The following is a 16,901-nucleotide window of genomic DNA, read 5'->3' on the forward strand; positions in this document are numbered from 1 at the left end:
CCCTTGAATACATCAGGCTTGCCTCCTCTTATCTTTTAACCTGTTTTTGCCCTGCACTGCCTCCATTCCCATTGTTTTAAATTGATTTCACTTGCTAGTCCTTTTCTAAGGGGTGGGAAAAAATGAGGTGTTTTCTGTGGTTTTCACTATTTGGTTTTCCACTCTCTGAGAATTCATGGATTTACTCCATCCTCCATTTTCCTCTTGCTTTCATGCACGTACAGAATTGCCTGGATTGGTTTTTGCATCTCTTATTACTTGAAACCCCTTTGGTGTCTTGACTTCTCTGATTTTACACTTACACACATGGCGTGATACTTAAATTATTTTTTCTTGGTCTTTTTTTCTCTTTAATGACTCCTGTACTAATTTTTTTTTCTTCTGAAAATTTTTGCATGATTGTGTACTTGGTTTGCTTTTCCTTACTTTGCTGTTTTCCCAAATGTCATCAATATTTCTCACCAGTATTTCCGTAAGCTTGAAAAGATCAATGGATAGGTTGAAGTAAATCACCATAAACCAACCAGCACACTAGGAGCTTCTCCAGACATTGGTCCAACCAAGGTTAAGGGAAAAGAGGAGGATTGCAACACTTACCTTCTTTTTCCTGTCATTGCCCCACTTTCGCCGAGACTGGCTGGAAAGCCCAGCCATCGCACAGCGTTGGAGGGAACCTTACCTAGACAGGTAAGGGACCACAGTTGCCCTCTGAACTTTCCTGCTTGGAAAACAGCTTTGCATCAACTCATGATGAAACCCACAGCCCTAAAAGGAAAACTTCTCTAAGGAAAATAATCAGTTGAGCTGTGGCACCTGAGGGCACAGACTCACGACTCCCGGTTTGGGTTTAGCTGCCCTGATGGTTGTGATTTGCAGGGCCCCCAACCAGGCAGGCACACTCTTTGGGAACAGGGACAGCTATAAACAGGATCCAGGGCCTCTCCATGCATCCAAAGAGAAAAAAGGTAAGGAGACAGCTGTGGGGCAATTTAATTGCAAAAATAATATAGCAGCATTGAGTACTGAGTACATTTAGCCAGAGCTCCCAGGTTCTGCCAAGCTTTAAGGGCTTTTTGCATGGATTCAGAAAATCCAGGTATTTTGAAGTACAAATCACATTTTTTCATAAAGCAAAGCTGTGGCTTCATGGTGGCATGTCAAGCAGCAATAGCTACTAAAGGCTATCTGCTTCCTCCTGCAGGGAGAGGGGAAATCAAGGGGGTCTCTGTTTATTGCCCTCTTATTGTCGGAGTGTTTTCACAGGTGTGAAGTACTGGGCTCTCTTGTAAATCTACCAGCACTTGAAAATAAGGCCCCAGACAGCTTTGCGCTGCTGAATACAGCACCAGGGAGAAATCACCACTAATTGGGCTAGCAAGGAAAGGGAGGAGTAGGAAAACTGAGCCTTGTGCACACAGGTGCAATCCACTGATGCATCACAGATACCGTCCTTTACAGATAATCTGCAGGTTATTCATAGAACAGGGATTTTGTTGAAGAAAAAACGATACAGTTTAAATGTCTTTCTTTTTTCTGTATGTTCACCGATTGCTGTGCTATACCTGGACAGAGTCCAAGGCAAATCCCAGATGAAAAATCATTATCTAGCAACCAATACTTGAAAACAGTTCTTTAGCAGCAGCCTAGGAAATCTGGAAAAGTGCAGAATGTTAGAGCCTGAGTAAATCGATGCTGAAATATGTATTTGCTTAATAGATGCTTCCATGTGCAGCACGTTCAACTGGCTTGTGTAAGAGTATCAACTTTAATATTTGACTTAGAATTTAATATAAAGGTGACCGATCACAAAACACAGTCAGATTTACCAGCTCCCAGGAACAAACCTTTTTATGAAACTAAAAATTACACTTACAAAATCAGCTGAAAAGGAGTTAGCAAGATCAAACTTCCAGCTTGCTGACCGAACTCCTGATTAAACTCTGATGAAAGTTAGGGAGCTAAATGAACGTCTACCAACCCAAAATTCAATTCACCCTGAAAAAAGGAGGAACTGTGTCTAATGGGGGGGGGGGGGGGGGATGTGAGCAATATGGAGTCAGCCCGCTGGTCCCAGGGGATGTGTTGGCTCAGTGGGGGAACTGGGGAAATCCAGTGCAGCAGCAACAGACAGCTGGGGGGCGGGGCGGGGACGAGCCTCCAGCCACCCTGCTCCTGCTAATGGCCTCGGCAGGACAGGGGATTCCCAAGCCTTTGTGTAACACAATTCCTTCCTCTGTTGTAAAGGGGACACGGGACTACTTGGGAAGCGGGCCAGCTCCCGTGATTTTCTCTCGTCTCGTAATGCTTACCGCTGGATTTAATGCCATCGCTCAGAGCTGTACGATATGATGAGCTTTGCCGCCTCTTTTGGCTCTGTAACTGAAGGCGAGCTCCTACCTCTTCAAGTCAGAGGGGGGGCGGGGGGGGAACTCTTGCATGTGACCTCAGTGCTCCCTGAAGATGGCCTCTAGCCTACAGAAACGAGAGAGAAAGTGAAACCTGCCCTCTGGGAGGAGGCTGTAAAGGGGGATCGGACCAGTATTACACAGAGTAGCAAAAAGGCAGGTTTGAGTCCGCAGTTTGAGATCCTTGCCCCATCAGCACACCCTACAATGTCTCAGAACATCTTGCCACAGTTCACAGGAATAGGAGATTGGATAACTCATGTTGGAAAGGACCTGGGGAGGTGTCTGGTTCAACCTCCTCCTTACAGCAGGATCAGCTCTGAGGTCAGACAAGGACGCTCAACTTTTAATCCAGTCTTGAAAACCTCCAAGGACAGAGCCTGCTCAACCTCGCTGGGCAGTCTGTGCCATGGCTGTCCAAGAGAAAAAAGTTTTGCCTTACAACCAGGCAGATCCTCTCGTTTCAGTTGATGCCCATTGTTCCATGTCCTCTCACTGGGAAGTGCCTGGCTTTGTCTTTCTGCTGCTATGGGCTATCCCCAAAGCTGTCTTAGCTCCAGCTCCCTCTGCCTCTCTAACCAGGACAAGTGCTCCAACCGTGAGTATACTGGGAGCCCCCAGCCCAGCACCCCCAACCCCCCCAGAGCTGACTCTGTGCTCACCCAGCCCAGTGCCACCAAACCCCTGACCAGCACCACCCTGCCTTCCCAGCCCAGCACACCCAACACTCTGATGGGACAATCCATATCTTCACCCTGTGCCTGAACCACTGACCCTGCTGACCACTCCATCCCCCCAGACCAGCACCCCCAAAGCTCTGCTGGAGTGATTTCACGTGCGTCCCTCCCCCACCACCCACCACCCCTAGTTCCCACAAGACCCAAGCCCTGCTGAGACTCACCCTATCTTCTCCAGCCCAGTACCCTCAATTACCCTGGCAACCTTCCTACCCTTCCCATACTGGTACCCAAAATCCTACTGGGATTCCCCCAACCCAGCACTCCAAACCCTGCCAGAACCCTCTCTGGCCCAGCACCCCAAACTCTGCTGGGTCCCCCACCATCCTCCTCAGCCTAGCATCCCAAACCTCACCAGGACCCCTGTGACCCAGCACCCCAAACCTCACCATGACTTCCCTAACCCAGAACCTCAAACCCTGCCAAGACCCTGATCCCCATAGAATCACAGAACGGTTTGGGTTGGAAGGGACCTTAAAAAAGTCATCTGGTTCCACCCCCCTGCCATGGGCAGGGACACCTTCCACTACACCAGGTCGCTCAAAGCCCCGTCCAGCCTGGCCTTGAGCACTGCCAGGGATGGGGCAGCCACAGCTGCTCTGGGCAGCCTCTGCCAGCACCTCACCGCCCTCACAGGGAAGAATTTCTGCTTAATAACCAGTCTAAATCTACCCTCTTTCAGTTTAAAACCCCTTGTCCCATCACTACATGTCCTTGTAAGAAGTCCCTCTCCAACTTTCTTGTCAGCCCCTTCAAGTACTGGAAGGGGCTGTAAGGTCTCCCCAGAGCCTTCTCTTCTCCAGGTTGAACAGTGCCAACTCTCTCAGCCATCCGCATCCTCATCCCCATCCTCATCCTCATGCTCTATTTGCATCCACATCCCCATCCTGCATCCCCATCCACATCCTCCATCCCCATTCTCATCCACCATCCTCCATATGCACCCCCATGTGGGAAACCTCAGCTGGTCCAAGGGATCAGAATATGAGCTTAACATTAGCCTTGAACAGATATCCATGTATCCTTGAAGAGCCTGGGAAAGTCATGAGAAGAGCTGAGCCAACAAGATAAGGAACTGCCAGATGGGCAAGTAGAAGAAGTGTATCAAAGATGTAGCAGAGAAAAGGCCATCCAACCATGAACTGATGGTCTGTGAGTGAACCAATCATGTACAGACACCTATTCTTAAGAAATATATAAAAAGGCTTTTTAGAACCTCCATCCCCATCCCCCATCCCCATTCTCATCCCCACTCTCATCCACATGCTTATCCTCCATCCCCATGCCCATCCCCATCCTCATCCCAGTCCTCATCTCCACCCTCATCCACATGCTCATCCTCCATCCCCATGCCCATCCTCCGTCCCCATCCACCATCCCCATCTTCATTCTCATTCTCCATCCCCATCCCCTCGCCCGCCGGCCCCACCCCCGCCCCGCCCGCCCCCGGGTGTGGCCGCCCCCGGCAGGGGCCGGACGGGGCGGGGGCGGCTGGGGGCCGCTCTTTGTGCGCGGCGGGGCCGCTCCGCTCCGTTCCGCACCGCTCCGCACCCGCCATGGCCCCCCCGCGCCGGGCGCACGGCTGCGGCAGCGGCGCGTTGCTGGGGCGCTTCGGCGTGTTGCTGCAGTCGCTGCTGGCCCTGTGCGCCTTCAGCACCCTCATGCGTGAGTACGGGGGGGCGGCGGGCCCCGGCGGGGGGGACCCCGGCGCGGGGTGCAGGGCTGGGGGGCGGCAGCTGCCGGCTGCTTCTTAGAACTCCGGTGTCCAGCCTCAGCTTGCCGGCAGGGCAGCCCCGGCGGCTGCGGTCCCGTCTGTTAAAACTCGGCGTGCGGGAGCCGTTGCTCAGTCACTTGGAAAATTTTAATGATGCGCGAAAGCTGATGGTGGGAGCGGGGGGTTTACGAGGAAGAAGCGGATAAAAATAGGGCGGGTGTTGGCTACGGTGCGGCTGGGTTAGAGTAACCCCACTCTTAATTGCGCTGTGATGTTGTTTTCTTTAATTTTGCCCAAACCGTAAAGTTCTAGCACTTGGGAGGCTGGGGAGAGGAGGTTGGTGGGAGAGTGTTCTTGTGAAGGGGTGGTATAGACAGAAAGCAGCCGAACAGTGCCAAAAGGTGGGGGACACTAAGTCTGAAAGACCCGACAAAATTTACTGTTGCCTTGTGCTGCAGCTGCGTCTGACTTGGAGCATCGTGCGTGTGCCTTCTTTTTTGGGTTAAGTGGTTTAGCACGAGTTGAGTAACATGCCAGAAGTCGGTCTGTTTTTCTTGTCTAAAAGCCTGTGGTGACAGTGAGCTGAAACCTCCAAGTATTCTGCCTAAGTAGCTGCAGATTTTGAGGCTCGCTTGCCCCTATCTGCTTTCTGGAAACTGCTTTCAAAGGGCTCCAGTGCTGTGGTTAACACCAAGCTGCCGGGGACAACTGCAACAAGTTCTTCCTGCGATATCCGATAGCTTTTTCCAGCTGGAATAGCCCGGTTGCAACGCTTCGCTGCTTGTGTTTCACCAAATATTGACAGTAAGAGCAGATTAATTTTGTGTGTGTCTGTTCCCCATGGTGATGTGCGTGTGGGCGTTTAACTGTGCTGTAAGCTCCATGGGATGTCCTGTAAAATCAAGGACACCAGTTAAACATATCAAAATACTCTTGTGGATGAAGGCTGCATAACCCCTGCTAGCAAATCATCAGCTCTGGGTAAACTGTTGTCCTCCCCCAGATGCAAGGGCTAAGATTTCCTTGAACATTAACAACCTCTCTGTTAACGAGGAGAAACCGAAAGCTGATCCTGTGCGGTTTCGTTGTGAATCCGCTCAGTGACTAAGGCTGTGAAGGGAAAGGCTGGCTGGGACCCCAAAAGCAGATGTGTTTACAGCCCTGGGATCTCAACCGCGGTACCTCCTCTGGCTGCAACTGGGCTGGTGGTCCCTGATTCACCCGAGCTGTTTCTTATCTGTGCCCACTCACACACCTAGCTGGAGGCTTGCTCAGATGTGGGGGCTGTTTGTATGCATACTCTTAACCCAGGACGGTTGAGTGGGCTTACCAAAGACTTTATGTAAGGCAGTAACTTGCTCTGAAGCAGCTTTTGGGCTGTTCACATGGCCCATTCAGTTGTCAGCCTCCTGGGGACGAGAAGGCTCCAGCAGCTGGGAGGGATGGGAGCCTCTTGAGCTGGTGGTGATATGTGTCCAGAATCAGAAAGGTTCCTGGGAACCTTGATTGCATCTTAACTCCCTCCAGCCCAGCATCAAGTCAGGAAGTCCCAGGTGGATGGCTCATCCAGAACTTGGGACACCAATGTCACCGCAGTCAGCGTCAGCCCTTCTTTGATGGTACTTCCTTCAGTACTGTGACATTCCTGGGTGTGTGTTTCTGTTTGTGTGTCTGTCATTTCTGCTTTAATAGGATGTTGCAGGCTAGCTTGTTCAGTCTTACAGGTCAGTGAGTGAAATTCACTTCCTATTGGAATGCAAGCCAGTGACTTTTCTTTCTACTTTAAAGTGCCAGCTCAACTTGGCTATAGAAGCACCTGAATTTGAATAGATAAGGCTTCCAAATTGTGCAGATGCTGTTCAGAGCACTTGAAAACATCTAGAGGAACTCAAACTAGCAGTAACATGGTGCTCTGCAAAGGTTTGCAGGTGTGTGTGTGTGGGATGCGCTCACAGAGCGTACATCCAGAATGTGGGTCCCAAGTGTGGCCCACTGCAGGAAGGATAAAGTTTTGCGGTTTTATCAAAGACTTTGTGTCCTTAAACTTCTGTTTCTTGGGGCTGTGGAAAGATTCTCTCCTGCCAACCTCATAGGAGAGCCTAAAGGAGGAGAAATCTAGTCTTGCATGATTGTCTGAATGGGGTGTGTGGGGTGGTTGCTCCCCATTGCTGTGGGTTATGTGAGATGGGTCGTTTGTGTGATGAAAACAGAACCCAGAAGTAGTGATGTCCAGCCTTGGCGGGGAGTCAGGGAAGCTGTTTAGTGTGGTTAATATGTCTGTCAACTCCCATGAGCAGTAGTGATGACAGAGTTCACTTGAGCCTACAAATCCTCTCTTGCTTTTCCAGCAAGAAGGACTTTAAGTTTGTGGTCAAGGCTAATTCCAAGATGGTCCAGGGCTTGCTCTGGTTGCAGCTTTGCTCTATTTGGTAATCAAATTAAATGAGTTGTCCTTCCCACTTGCCTGCGGTGGCTTTGGAGGCACTTTGGCTGTAGGGACACTTGCTACAAGAATTAAGGCACAAACACTTGAGAGGCAGTAAAGCCTCGCAGCTGTGTGCGTGTGGCAATCCAGTTTCCTGAGCAAGAACTTACCCTTAGGGAGGTCATGACACTGAGGAGTGTGGATAATTGTGCAATCCCATCTGAAGTAGTCTGTAACGCTTTGCCGTGATCATCACTCAACTGCAACATGCTTTCTCCACTCAGTTATCTCAGCTGCAGATGCTGGGTGTGATTTGAGGCTTGAGTTCCTGCAAGTTGCTGCTGTTTGTTTAAACCCTTTTTTGAGGAAGGGGCTAGCAAAAGCTTAACTAGCTTTTTTAACTAGCAAAAGTTATACAGGCTTGCACCCTGGACAGCAAGCCACTTAGAAATGGAGATCTCTTACAGAAATTTGAGCTGTAGCCGCCTTTGTGAATTAACTGGAGTGCTAGAGAAACAGGTTTTGGGTGTTAAAGGATCTTTTTTTTTTTTCTCCGTTGTGAATGGAAGAAACTTTCCTTGGAGCTGGTATACTTGTTTTCTACCACAAACGGTGTGGAGGACTTCTAAGAAGACTTACTTCTCTTCCTGAAAAAGTCATGACAACCCTTGAGCTCCTGAAGGAGGTTTAGTAGCACTTGTGCTACAGATGTCAAAACAGGCTTTCTCTTGGAGCGACTTTGTACTGCCCAGTGAGGAGAGCTGTAGCAGATGAAGCTCCATAGCCTGCTTTGCCCAGTGAAACCTGGTTTTCAGCTTGACTTTTGAAAATGTCTTAATTCTGCCTAATGTGACAGCAGCATCCCCTTATCTCTCCTCTTGCACTTCACTGCTGGATATATTCTTCTGGCACATCTTGCCTTCTAGCTTAGCCTAAGAAGGCAGAGCTGTTTGGGGTAGGGACCCCAGTGTGACCCCCCCAGGAAGGGTTTGGTGATGGAGGAGGTGCTCTGTTGGCAACTAGGGGGATGGTTCATACACTGGTCCAAGTACTCTGTCCTGAAGGCAGGACCACAGAATAGGAGTCTGCCAAACTGACTGTAAAAGAAGCAGTGGCTCTTGACTGTGGTAGAAAACTACTGGTAAAGACCGTAAGAAGTATCTCCTTGCTCTGTTTTCCCAGTCTCTGTTGACCTACCAGCTGGCCTTCCAGTGCATTTCTCTCTTGGATGGTGGACAATTGGTTACTGAAAGTGGGAAATGGCATCCTTGTGTAGGGAAGTGTCTGAACTTTGAGAGGGACTAGTGGAAGCTGTGGTACGCATCTCCACCAGATAAATCATACTTCAGCAACCTTTTGTGACTCTTTAGTAGGGTCTGTAGCAATTGGATGAGGGGTAATGTTTTTAAAGTAAAAGAGGGTAGATTCTGACTAGATATAAAGAACTTTTTTACAGTGAGGGTGGTGAGACACTGGCACAGGTTGCCCAGAGGGGTGGTAGATGCCCCATCCTAGAAGCATGCAAGGCCAGGCTGGATGGGGCTCTGAACTGCTGTAGTGGAAGGTGTCCCTGCTCATTGCAGGGGGGCTAGACTAGATGGCCTTTAACGCACCCTTCCAACCCAAACCATTCTGTGATCCTGCCCCAGTGACCAGTTCGGGCTTGGTGCTATATGCAGTTTGAATTGTTGCACTGTTCCTATGCTTCAGAATTATCCCGAGTGCTTTCTGTGATGTGTTTGGACTCTTACACTGGAAATCTCTCGTAAGGGTGGCTGAGAGTGTGAGTCCGTGTCAGGAAAGAGAAGAAATAAATGGTAGAGCACTTGATCTATCTAGATTTCCATTTTGTTTTGAAACCAATTTGACCAGGACACGAAAGCGCTACAGGCTTACCATGCTGAAGACAGGCTCTGCTGACTTCACTTCCTCTGGTAGAGCTGCATAACTGTGTTTGATTTTGGTTATTCACCCACGTGTGTATTTAAATGGCAACTTCACAACTGCAGATGCTTTTCCCTCCTGGGAAAAGCCAAACCACAGAGGTTAACTGTGTCTCTGGAGGTGTGGAGCATGGGGCTTTGCAGACTGCAGTAGTTAATTTACATGTGGATTTGTGGGTTAAGCAAAAAGCTAGGTATGGCAGGACTCTCAAGATGTTTTTCTTCTGCTTCAGTACATCTGAAAACTTGCCGAGCTTGAAAATGCACGTTGTGCTTTGTAAGCTGGAAGGTGTGTGCAGCACTTGATGTGCTTCATTAAGTTGCATGCAGCTTTCTACAAAGCTTTTGAATTTCAGCTGTTGATTACATTGACCTCTTCTTGGAAGTTGCCTTTTGAACAGCTACGCTGAGCCTAAAGCTGCCTGCTGGGCAAGGACTGTGGGATTCCTGGTTTCCAAAGGAACGGATGGGTTTGATGAGCTGGGAAATTAGCTGGTGAATTAAACTTCAGCAAAAGTTACCTGTAACCCAAGGGCTGCCAGGCACCTTGCTGAGTTGGTTCTGCAACATGTAGTGAACAGTTGATACTACAGGTGACTTCAAACTGTATGGGAAACTTTACAGGGAAACTAGGGCTTTTTTGTAGTTAAGAGGTGGAAAAAGTAAAGCTTTAAGGAGGAGTCTGCTAAATTACCAGCTTTTTTTTTTTTTCAGCATTTGAGGAAAAGTCTATGACAGATAGACTGTAACAATAACTACCAGCCCAGCTGCATCACTTCATTCTTCAGGTGGTGCTCTCTTAATGATTGTAGAGGGATGGAGGCAGTGGGTTGATCAGCACTGATAACACACAGCTGTGGCCTTGCCTCAGCGGCAGTGGGTTGATTGACATGGACGATGTGCACCTGTATCTCCTTCCTGCTAAGTGGTTAAATAGCCCTGAGGAGAGTGGGTTGGGTGGGGGAGGAGTAGTGTGGTCTGACCTCTGGAGGCAGGAGATACAGCACAGACAGTAGAATCTGACCAACGGTAAAGCCTTGTTGCAGCCTACTGGTTTGTTTGTGCTGCAACAAATGATCTCAGATGTCACAGTCTTAAGAGAAAGCATTCCTTGTCTAAACTCCATCTTTCAAGGGACTGGCTTGAAATGTAGTAATGCTTTATGTGGAGAGAGCCACTACTGCCTGCCCTGGGATGGAGTTAAACAACACCCCTGGTATTTGAGCTAGAGCCCAGCCTCAGCCCAGGTCTCCTGTAAGACTTCCCGTGTCATCAAATATATGCCCTGCTCTCAGTGTGCAAAGCGTGACTAGTGCTTGTCTCAAAACTATAGCTGATGAGCACCTGGCACCTGGCTGTAATGACAGCTGTAAAAATCCATGCAGGAATGACACATAGGGTAGAGCTTAAAACTGAGAGCCATACCAAGGTACTGCGTGGCCTTCATTTGGGCAGTTCAGGTCCCAAGATGAGTGAATATTCCAGCTGAAGCTCTTGATATGTCTCTGCAGGGTGGATGACAGGGAGGTGATGCTGCTCTGTGGGTTCCAGAGCTTCCCATGCACTAGATCTGCAGATGACTGGATTTTTGTGGGGACTAGGAACAGGTGGGCTAAGCAATGTCAGCAACTGCACAAGAAAGGGGAGAGGAGTAGCTGTTAAGTGAGATCTCAGGGAGGAAAGAGGTCCAAGTATTTTAGGTTTTTAATTTTATTTTTTTTTCAAAAAGCAGAACTACTTATTTTTTCTTGTGGTCCACCTGCATCAGCCTGGGAGCCCCAGTGTGCAGCACCATGCAGAGCTTTGCATCGGGCCGTTGCCCCAGCAAGGGCTTCCTGAGTGCCTTAACCTGCTGTCCGTGCATGCTCCTCCTGCAAGGCACAGCACTCTATCCCAGGAAAAACTTGTATCTCAAAGACACTGTAGAATAGCTCAGCAATAGCTGGATATCTTCAGTAGGAGCTGGTTCAGTCTGTATACTTAGCTGTTGCCTCACCTCTTGCAGATCCAGGATAACCTAGAACATCTCTCCCATTCCTATTCCTTCCTTAGAGTTTTCCCCCTGCCAGTCTGGGCGTGGCTGCTTACGTTCTTGAAGGATTGGTACAATGGTGATGGGAGGGAATGACTAAATGCATCTAGTGCAGACTAGAGCGTGCAAGTTATTAGGAATCTGTCTCCTTAAGCCACTGGCCAGGCTTTTGCTGCTCCATGAGCTGATGGAGCGTGTGTGTTCAGAGCCTCATTGGCTTGGGCGTGTTCTTACCTCGCCGCCAGCGCATTGGCTGCTCTCTGCAGACGGTGGCTGCTGCTTCCTCCCATTGTGTCTCAGGTCAGGCTGTCTGAGTAGCTGCATACTCAGGCTAAGAATAGTGCGGACCCCAGGCTTTTGGCCTCTGTATCCTGCATGTTGGCTTCTTTCCTGCCTGGAGCTTGGAAAAAGCCTGGGAAAAGGTGTGTCCTTCAAACCAGTTTGAAATGTGTTGTTGGAGACTGTACTGCCTATAAATAACATGGAGGTTGGGCAGGGAAAGAGCTGTGGTTTCCCCTCTGGTCCAGTAGCTCTGAGTTCTCTTCTGCAAGGGCCAGAAAAAAGTCCTGACCCTCTTGCTGGTGTGATGTTAGCCCAGAGATGGGCTTTACAGTAGGCAGTTTAGCTAGCCCCTCTCTTAAAAGCAGTGATGATGTAACAAGTTCTGGGCACTGCAGCGCCTTTTTTTTTTTTTTTGCTTTTTTTTTGTTTTTTGGGTGGGCCACTCGAAATTTCATTGTATTAATGCTGCAGTGCTTTCTCTGCGTGCTTCTAATATCAGGTTCGTTTCCAGTATTCATCCTCTGGGTCTGTTGCTGAGATGCAGGAGGTGGGGGTAGCCAGGCTTGCATCTCCTGTAAATCATGTCCTAAAAGCTTTGTCCTTTGACTCAACATCTCCCTCCCAAACTTCACCTTTTTGAATCCTTTGGTTGATTGCAATAAGATTTACCAAGGAGATGGTCTGACTGTCAGCCAAGCATAACTAAGCTTCTCCTACAGAAATGCTGCCCCCTTGAATTTTGTAGAAGCCCAACTTGGTAGTCTGTTTAGCTGCAGTAGCAACCAGCTGCTGATCAGCAAATTTTGCCTAAATAAAGGGGGTTTATTTCCAAGAGGGGTAAAAGGCACCTGTGGTGATGCACGCATCTACAGTGGAGCTGTCTGACTGTGGTGGGGGTTGGTGGGGAATGCGAGGAGGACATTACATGCAGGAGTGCTCCACCAGGAATGGGGTAAGGAACAACACAGGGCAATCGGGTGGTTGCTGCTGTCCTTGTCTTAATTGACGGTAATAACCAGAGAATGTGTTTAAAAATGAAAGTATACCATGGAACAGTATTGCTGCAGACTTGGGTAGCTTCAGGGCATGTGTCTGGGGCAGGCAAAGCTGTCCCCTTTCTACTGCATCAAGAAAACACCACAATCAATGTCTACTTCTTATTAATCTGGGGGAGGGGTGGAGGTGAGCATAGCTGTCACTGAGCTTTTATCTTCTAGTTTTCTGACTGTTTACAGATCTCTAACGAAAGACTCTCCTCCCAAACTGTTTTTTGTGTCCGCCCCCCCCCCCCCCCCCCCTTTCACAGGTTCTTATTCAGATGTCCAGCTTCCACCCAGCCTGGTGGTCCTGAGGGAGTTCTGAGTGTGTATGATCTTTCTTGTCCTTGACTGCAGAGGAAGGGCCTGGCAGTATTTTGTTTCCTGCGCTGTCCTTTCTCAGCCACAGGCAGGGTTTGTGTCTGGTTGTCACTTGTCTTCCTTCCCCTTTGGGTTGACTTCATGGCTTTTGTGCTACAGTAACTGGAGCCAGGTAGGGAGAGTGCGGTAAGTGATGGGGACAGCAGCTCAGGAAGGCAGGCGGTTGTCTCGGTGGTGCTTTGCTTCTGTTTAATGGGATAGATCTGGGTTCCCTTCTCCTGACTCTTCTAGGAGCGTTGTCTTCCCACCTGCCTGGCTTTTTCCTGGGATGCTTTGGACCATGTGGCAAGTGTAAGTGGGCACACAGACCTTCCACTCCATGCTGCAGCAGGGCTATGGAGCAGCCCGTGTGCTTCAGGTTGGGACTTCATGAGGCTTCCCTTTGCTGTTCTTTGAAGCCTTTCTGAAGGAAGTGCATTTCTACAGTGTGAACTGTTGTACTGCCGACATCCACCCACTTCACTGTTTATTGAAATGTAAATTGAATAATTCAGGATCAGACTGAACTAGGTGCAGTGCAGGGTTGGGTCCTGCAGGAAGAACCTGGACAAGCAGTCTCGTTCTTCCTCCATTTAGCAGCTTTTTTTTTTTTCTTTTTTTTTTTTACAGTGCTTGCTCTAGCATCCAGCTCCATTACAAGTACCCTCAGCCATGAACATGGGGTGTTCAGCTGCTTTTCACCCAGTATCTCCTATCAACCTGTAGCATCTCTGCGGCAGCAGTATGCACCACTGGATGTATTTTTGCTGTCAGAGGCAGTTGACTTGACACAGCTCTCGGATATGCTGCTTTTCAGCACAGATAGTTCTGCCCTGTATTAAAAGGGGCAACTCAGCAGGTCGTTGACACCAGCTAGGACTTGCTTTTAAATGTGCTGCAGATGTCTAGACTTTGTACTGCCAGTGGAAATGTGAGTTCAGGTTGATTTCTCAGGCTTCCTCAGTTGAAGACAACCTTGGAGCAATTGTTCCCAACCTGTATTCAGCTCTGAGGTTCTTTGCTGCTTTTAGACTTCAGAGATTTGTCTGAAAGCTTGCCTATGCTTCCACTGGTGTTTTCTTCCCCTTAGAAGGATTGTGGGAGGAATGGGGGTGGAGGGGGAATATCTAAAGGTTCATGAGCTAGAACTAGTTTCCTGTTTAGTGATGGTGTGAAGAGGCACAAAGTGAGATGAGGGGTCCTTACTGTGTGTGTATAGCATGCTTCTAAAGACTTAAAAGCAGTGACTTGCATGTGGGTCCATGAGGAGCAACTGTACACCTGAAAGTTGGGGGACCTGTGCGTTCCTGGCCTGTGTTGCAGCCTGGACTACTGTCCTAACCAGGCTTCTGGGTGTCGGGCATTTTGGGAGGATCACTGAACTATAGAGATGTGCAGTGATGCTGCTTCCTTGCAAAAGCCAGCTGGCTTTACACATGGACAAAGCTGGGGAGGGAAGCAGTTAAAATAATCAATGCTGTGGCTGGTAGACGTTTGGAAGATGTCAGTTTGTGCTGTCAAATTCCTAGTGTCTTCTGGTGTCGACCCAATACACACTAGTCTTATTTTGAGTCTAATTGGATGGAGGAGTTCTCCCATCTTATGCAGCTCTGTACACCAAACTCAGTATTTAATTGGTTGTAGGTGCTAGAACTAAACTATCACACATTTCTTCTTTGCTTGATGCCTGCATAAGCATGCACAGCTTTCTTAAAATAAATCTGAAGGGTGGACTGATCTGCCTGAGCCACGGTAGCAAACCCATGCCTATGGCCAGTGGAAAACTGAGTTGATTCCAGTGAGTTGAGACATGTTTTGAGAAGAGCAAAGGAGATGTCAGCCGTTCTCCAACCTCAGGCAGCTGAGCCCGTGGCTGTGCCCATCATGGCTTGGCTCTCAGCAGGGCTTGGAAGAGGAGGGGGACACTTGCAGCTGCTTCTCAGCCTGTGGCTCCAGAGCCATACTGTCCTCCCAAAGCACAAAAGAAACAGTGCTGCTTCAAAGAGGGCTACATCAGCTCCTTGAGTTTTCAAAGACCTTGTGCAACTTATGTGGATTTAACATCACCCCTAACCTCTGGGCCACAGCTACCAAATGACTCTGCCTGTTTGAGCTCCGGTAATCTTGGCTGGATTTTCTGGTTTAATTTGGAGACAGCCTGCTGCAGCTCTGCACAGTAAATGCCCTATTAAGCAGTCAATTATTTCTCTATAATACTAGCTTTTATCTTTAATACAACAGTTTTACTGTCTCTGATAATTACACAGTCTCGGGTAACTCTCTTAAATCTAATGAGGCATGACAAGCTGTGTTCAACAAGGCACCACACCATTAACTTCCTACCTCTTACTTGTCATCTTATCACACTGAATTACTGTGTTTCTAGCCTGAGTGGCTGTGGATACATAATATGTCACTTCTCATTAGGAAAATAATGAAAATCATCCCTGGTGCTTTTGTGGTCAGGCTAGTGGTCAGCTGGCTGGCCTGGTGGCTTGCAGACCCCTCCAACAGCTTCTCTGCAGCATCATGCTCTGCCCGGTGAGCTGAGCAAGCTTACCAGGTTTGGTTTAAATACTTCTGGCCGCTTAAACTGCTTGGTTGGTCCATGGGTCTCTTGCTTATGGGTGGGTGAAATGCAGATGGCCCTTTGAAGGGCAGCAGTGATGATAGACCTTGTTGGTGCTGACGGGAGTCATTGTTGCAGGGATCTCTCGTGGTGGGATTCAGCTAGGTAAGGGAAACCAGGCCTTTTTTTCTGGACAGGGACAGGACAAAAATGGCTGCAGCAATGCCTGGTGTAACTTGATGTGGCTGCTCTACAGTAGTAGAGCAGGTCATTGGAGTGCCGGTTTTCTGTGGATTTGAGAGTGGCACTGAAAACTCTGCCTGAACAAAGCCCTGGCGTTAGGTGGATCGTCTTTTCGGTACTTCTGAAAAGTCAAGGCTCCTGGCAGGGAAGTTCCTGCATCCTTCCAGGCTGGACCAGGAAGGCATTTCCTGGGGGAATGAGTCCAGGCTGTCCCTTGGGGCAAGTGGTAGGGCTCCAGCTGGCAGGCTGAGAGCTCATGTACAGCTGGACTGAACAGAACAGTTAATTACTGTTGAGATGCAGAACAGCAGAGAGCCCTTTACTTAGAAATCTGCTGTATCCAGCTAATGTTTTGGGGCTTCTTCCCAGCCTTCTGGCACATGGAGCCTGTATGAGTTGTGCTGTCAAAGCTGTGTTTCCTCACAGAGCAGGGGAGGAAGAAGCCTTGTTTCAGGTTATAACCAGAGTCATTCAGATTCCCTGTGTGTATTTTATAGGATGTCCATGGGACCAGACACTGTGGTATGCCTGAATTAGCTCAGTCCCTGGCTCTGAAAGGGCAGTTTTCACTTGGACAGAAGCTATTCAGTTCTCTGCAATTTCATTAACTGAAAGACTAGCAGGTTGAGTGTAAATCTGGAAACAGAGCGCTGGATACCAAGTTGTGTTTCAAATTATGCTGGCCTTATCAGCAGTGTTAGTGATCTAAAATGGACCAGGGATGTTGCTTGTGCCCTGTTCCTCCCACAGGCAAGAGTTTCCTTACTGCCTGTAGAAGTGCATCTCCTTACCCCACTAGAGAGCAGGCAGGAGCATGTGGCTCTGATGTCCCTGCTTCTATCTGTGCCACTTTAGGTTCCTGTCTGTCTTCACATCCCTAACTTGCCCTGGGAAGCATACTCATGTGCCAAGAACTGGCAGCAGTGAAACATGCCTTTGGTTGTAAATATGAAGGCAGTGGCAGATTACATGTTGTTGGGGGGATGAAGAAAGCATAGCTGCGACAAGTGGAAGGGTGTGTATCTGTTCTGGGTTTTGGTTGCTTTTTGAAGGAGCAGAGTAGGGTACAGGGCTCCCAAAGGTGGAGACTTAGTGATGATAAAATAAATTAACTGATGGTCTGTTTGGGCTTCTGCAGTCTGCATGCTCATTGG

The 16,901-nt window shown here is 48.8% G+C and overlaps 2 protein-coding genes across 4 annotated transcripts in view; both read left to right on the forward strand.

Moving 5' to 3' along the window:
- ITIH2 (inter-alpha-trypsin inhibitor heavy chain 2) overlaps nucleotides 1–16,901 on the forward strand; it is a 217,179-nt gene that overhangs the window by 84,322 nt on the left and 115,956 nt on the right. The window lies entirely within an intron of this gene.
- The window catches only part of LOC308066603 (store-operated calcium entry regulator STIMATE-like), a 37,898-nt gene continuing 23,151 nt past the window's right edge, over nucleotides 2,155–16,901 (forward strand). Inside the window, exon 1 of one of the 3 annotated variants that reach the window (XR_013929212.1) lies at nucleotides 2,155–4,807. Coding sequence is in view for 2 of the 3 variants with exons in the window: in XM_080394077.1 (XP_080250203.1) it covers nucleotides 4,492–4,807 (316 nt within the window). In the remaining variant the exon portion in view is untranslated. The remainder of the gene's footprint in view (nucleotides 4,808–16,901) is intronic. The other 2 variants (XM_080394077.1, XM_080394076.1) reach the window with 2 other exon arrangements.

The sequence above is a fragment of the Falco punctatus genome, assembly GCF_963210335.1.
Source record: "Falco punctatus genome assembly, chromosome: 6".
Lineage (NCBI taxonomy): Eukaryota > Metazoa > Chordata > Aves > Falconiformes > Falconidae > Falco > Falco punctatus.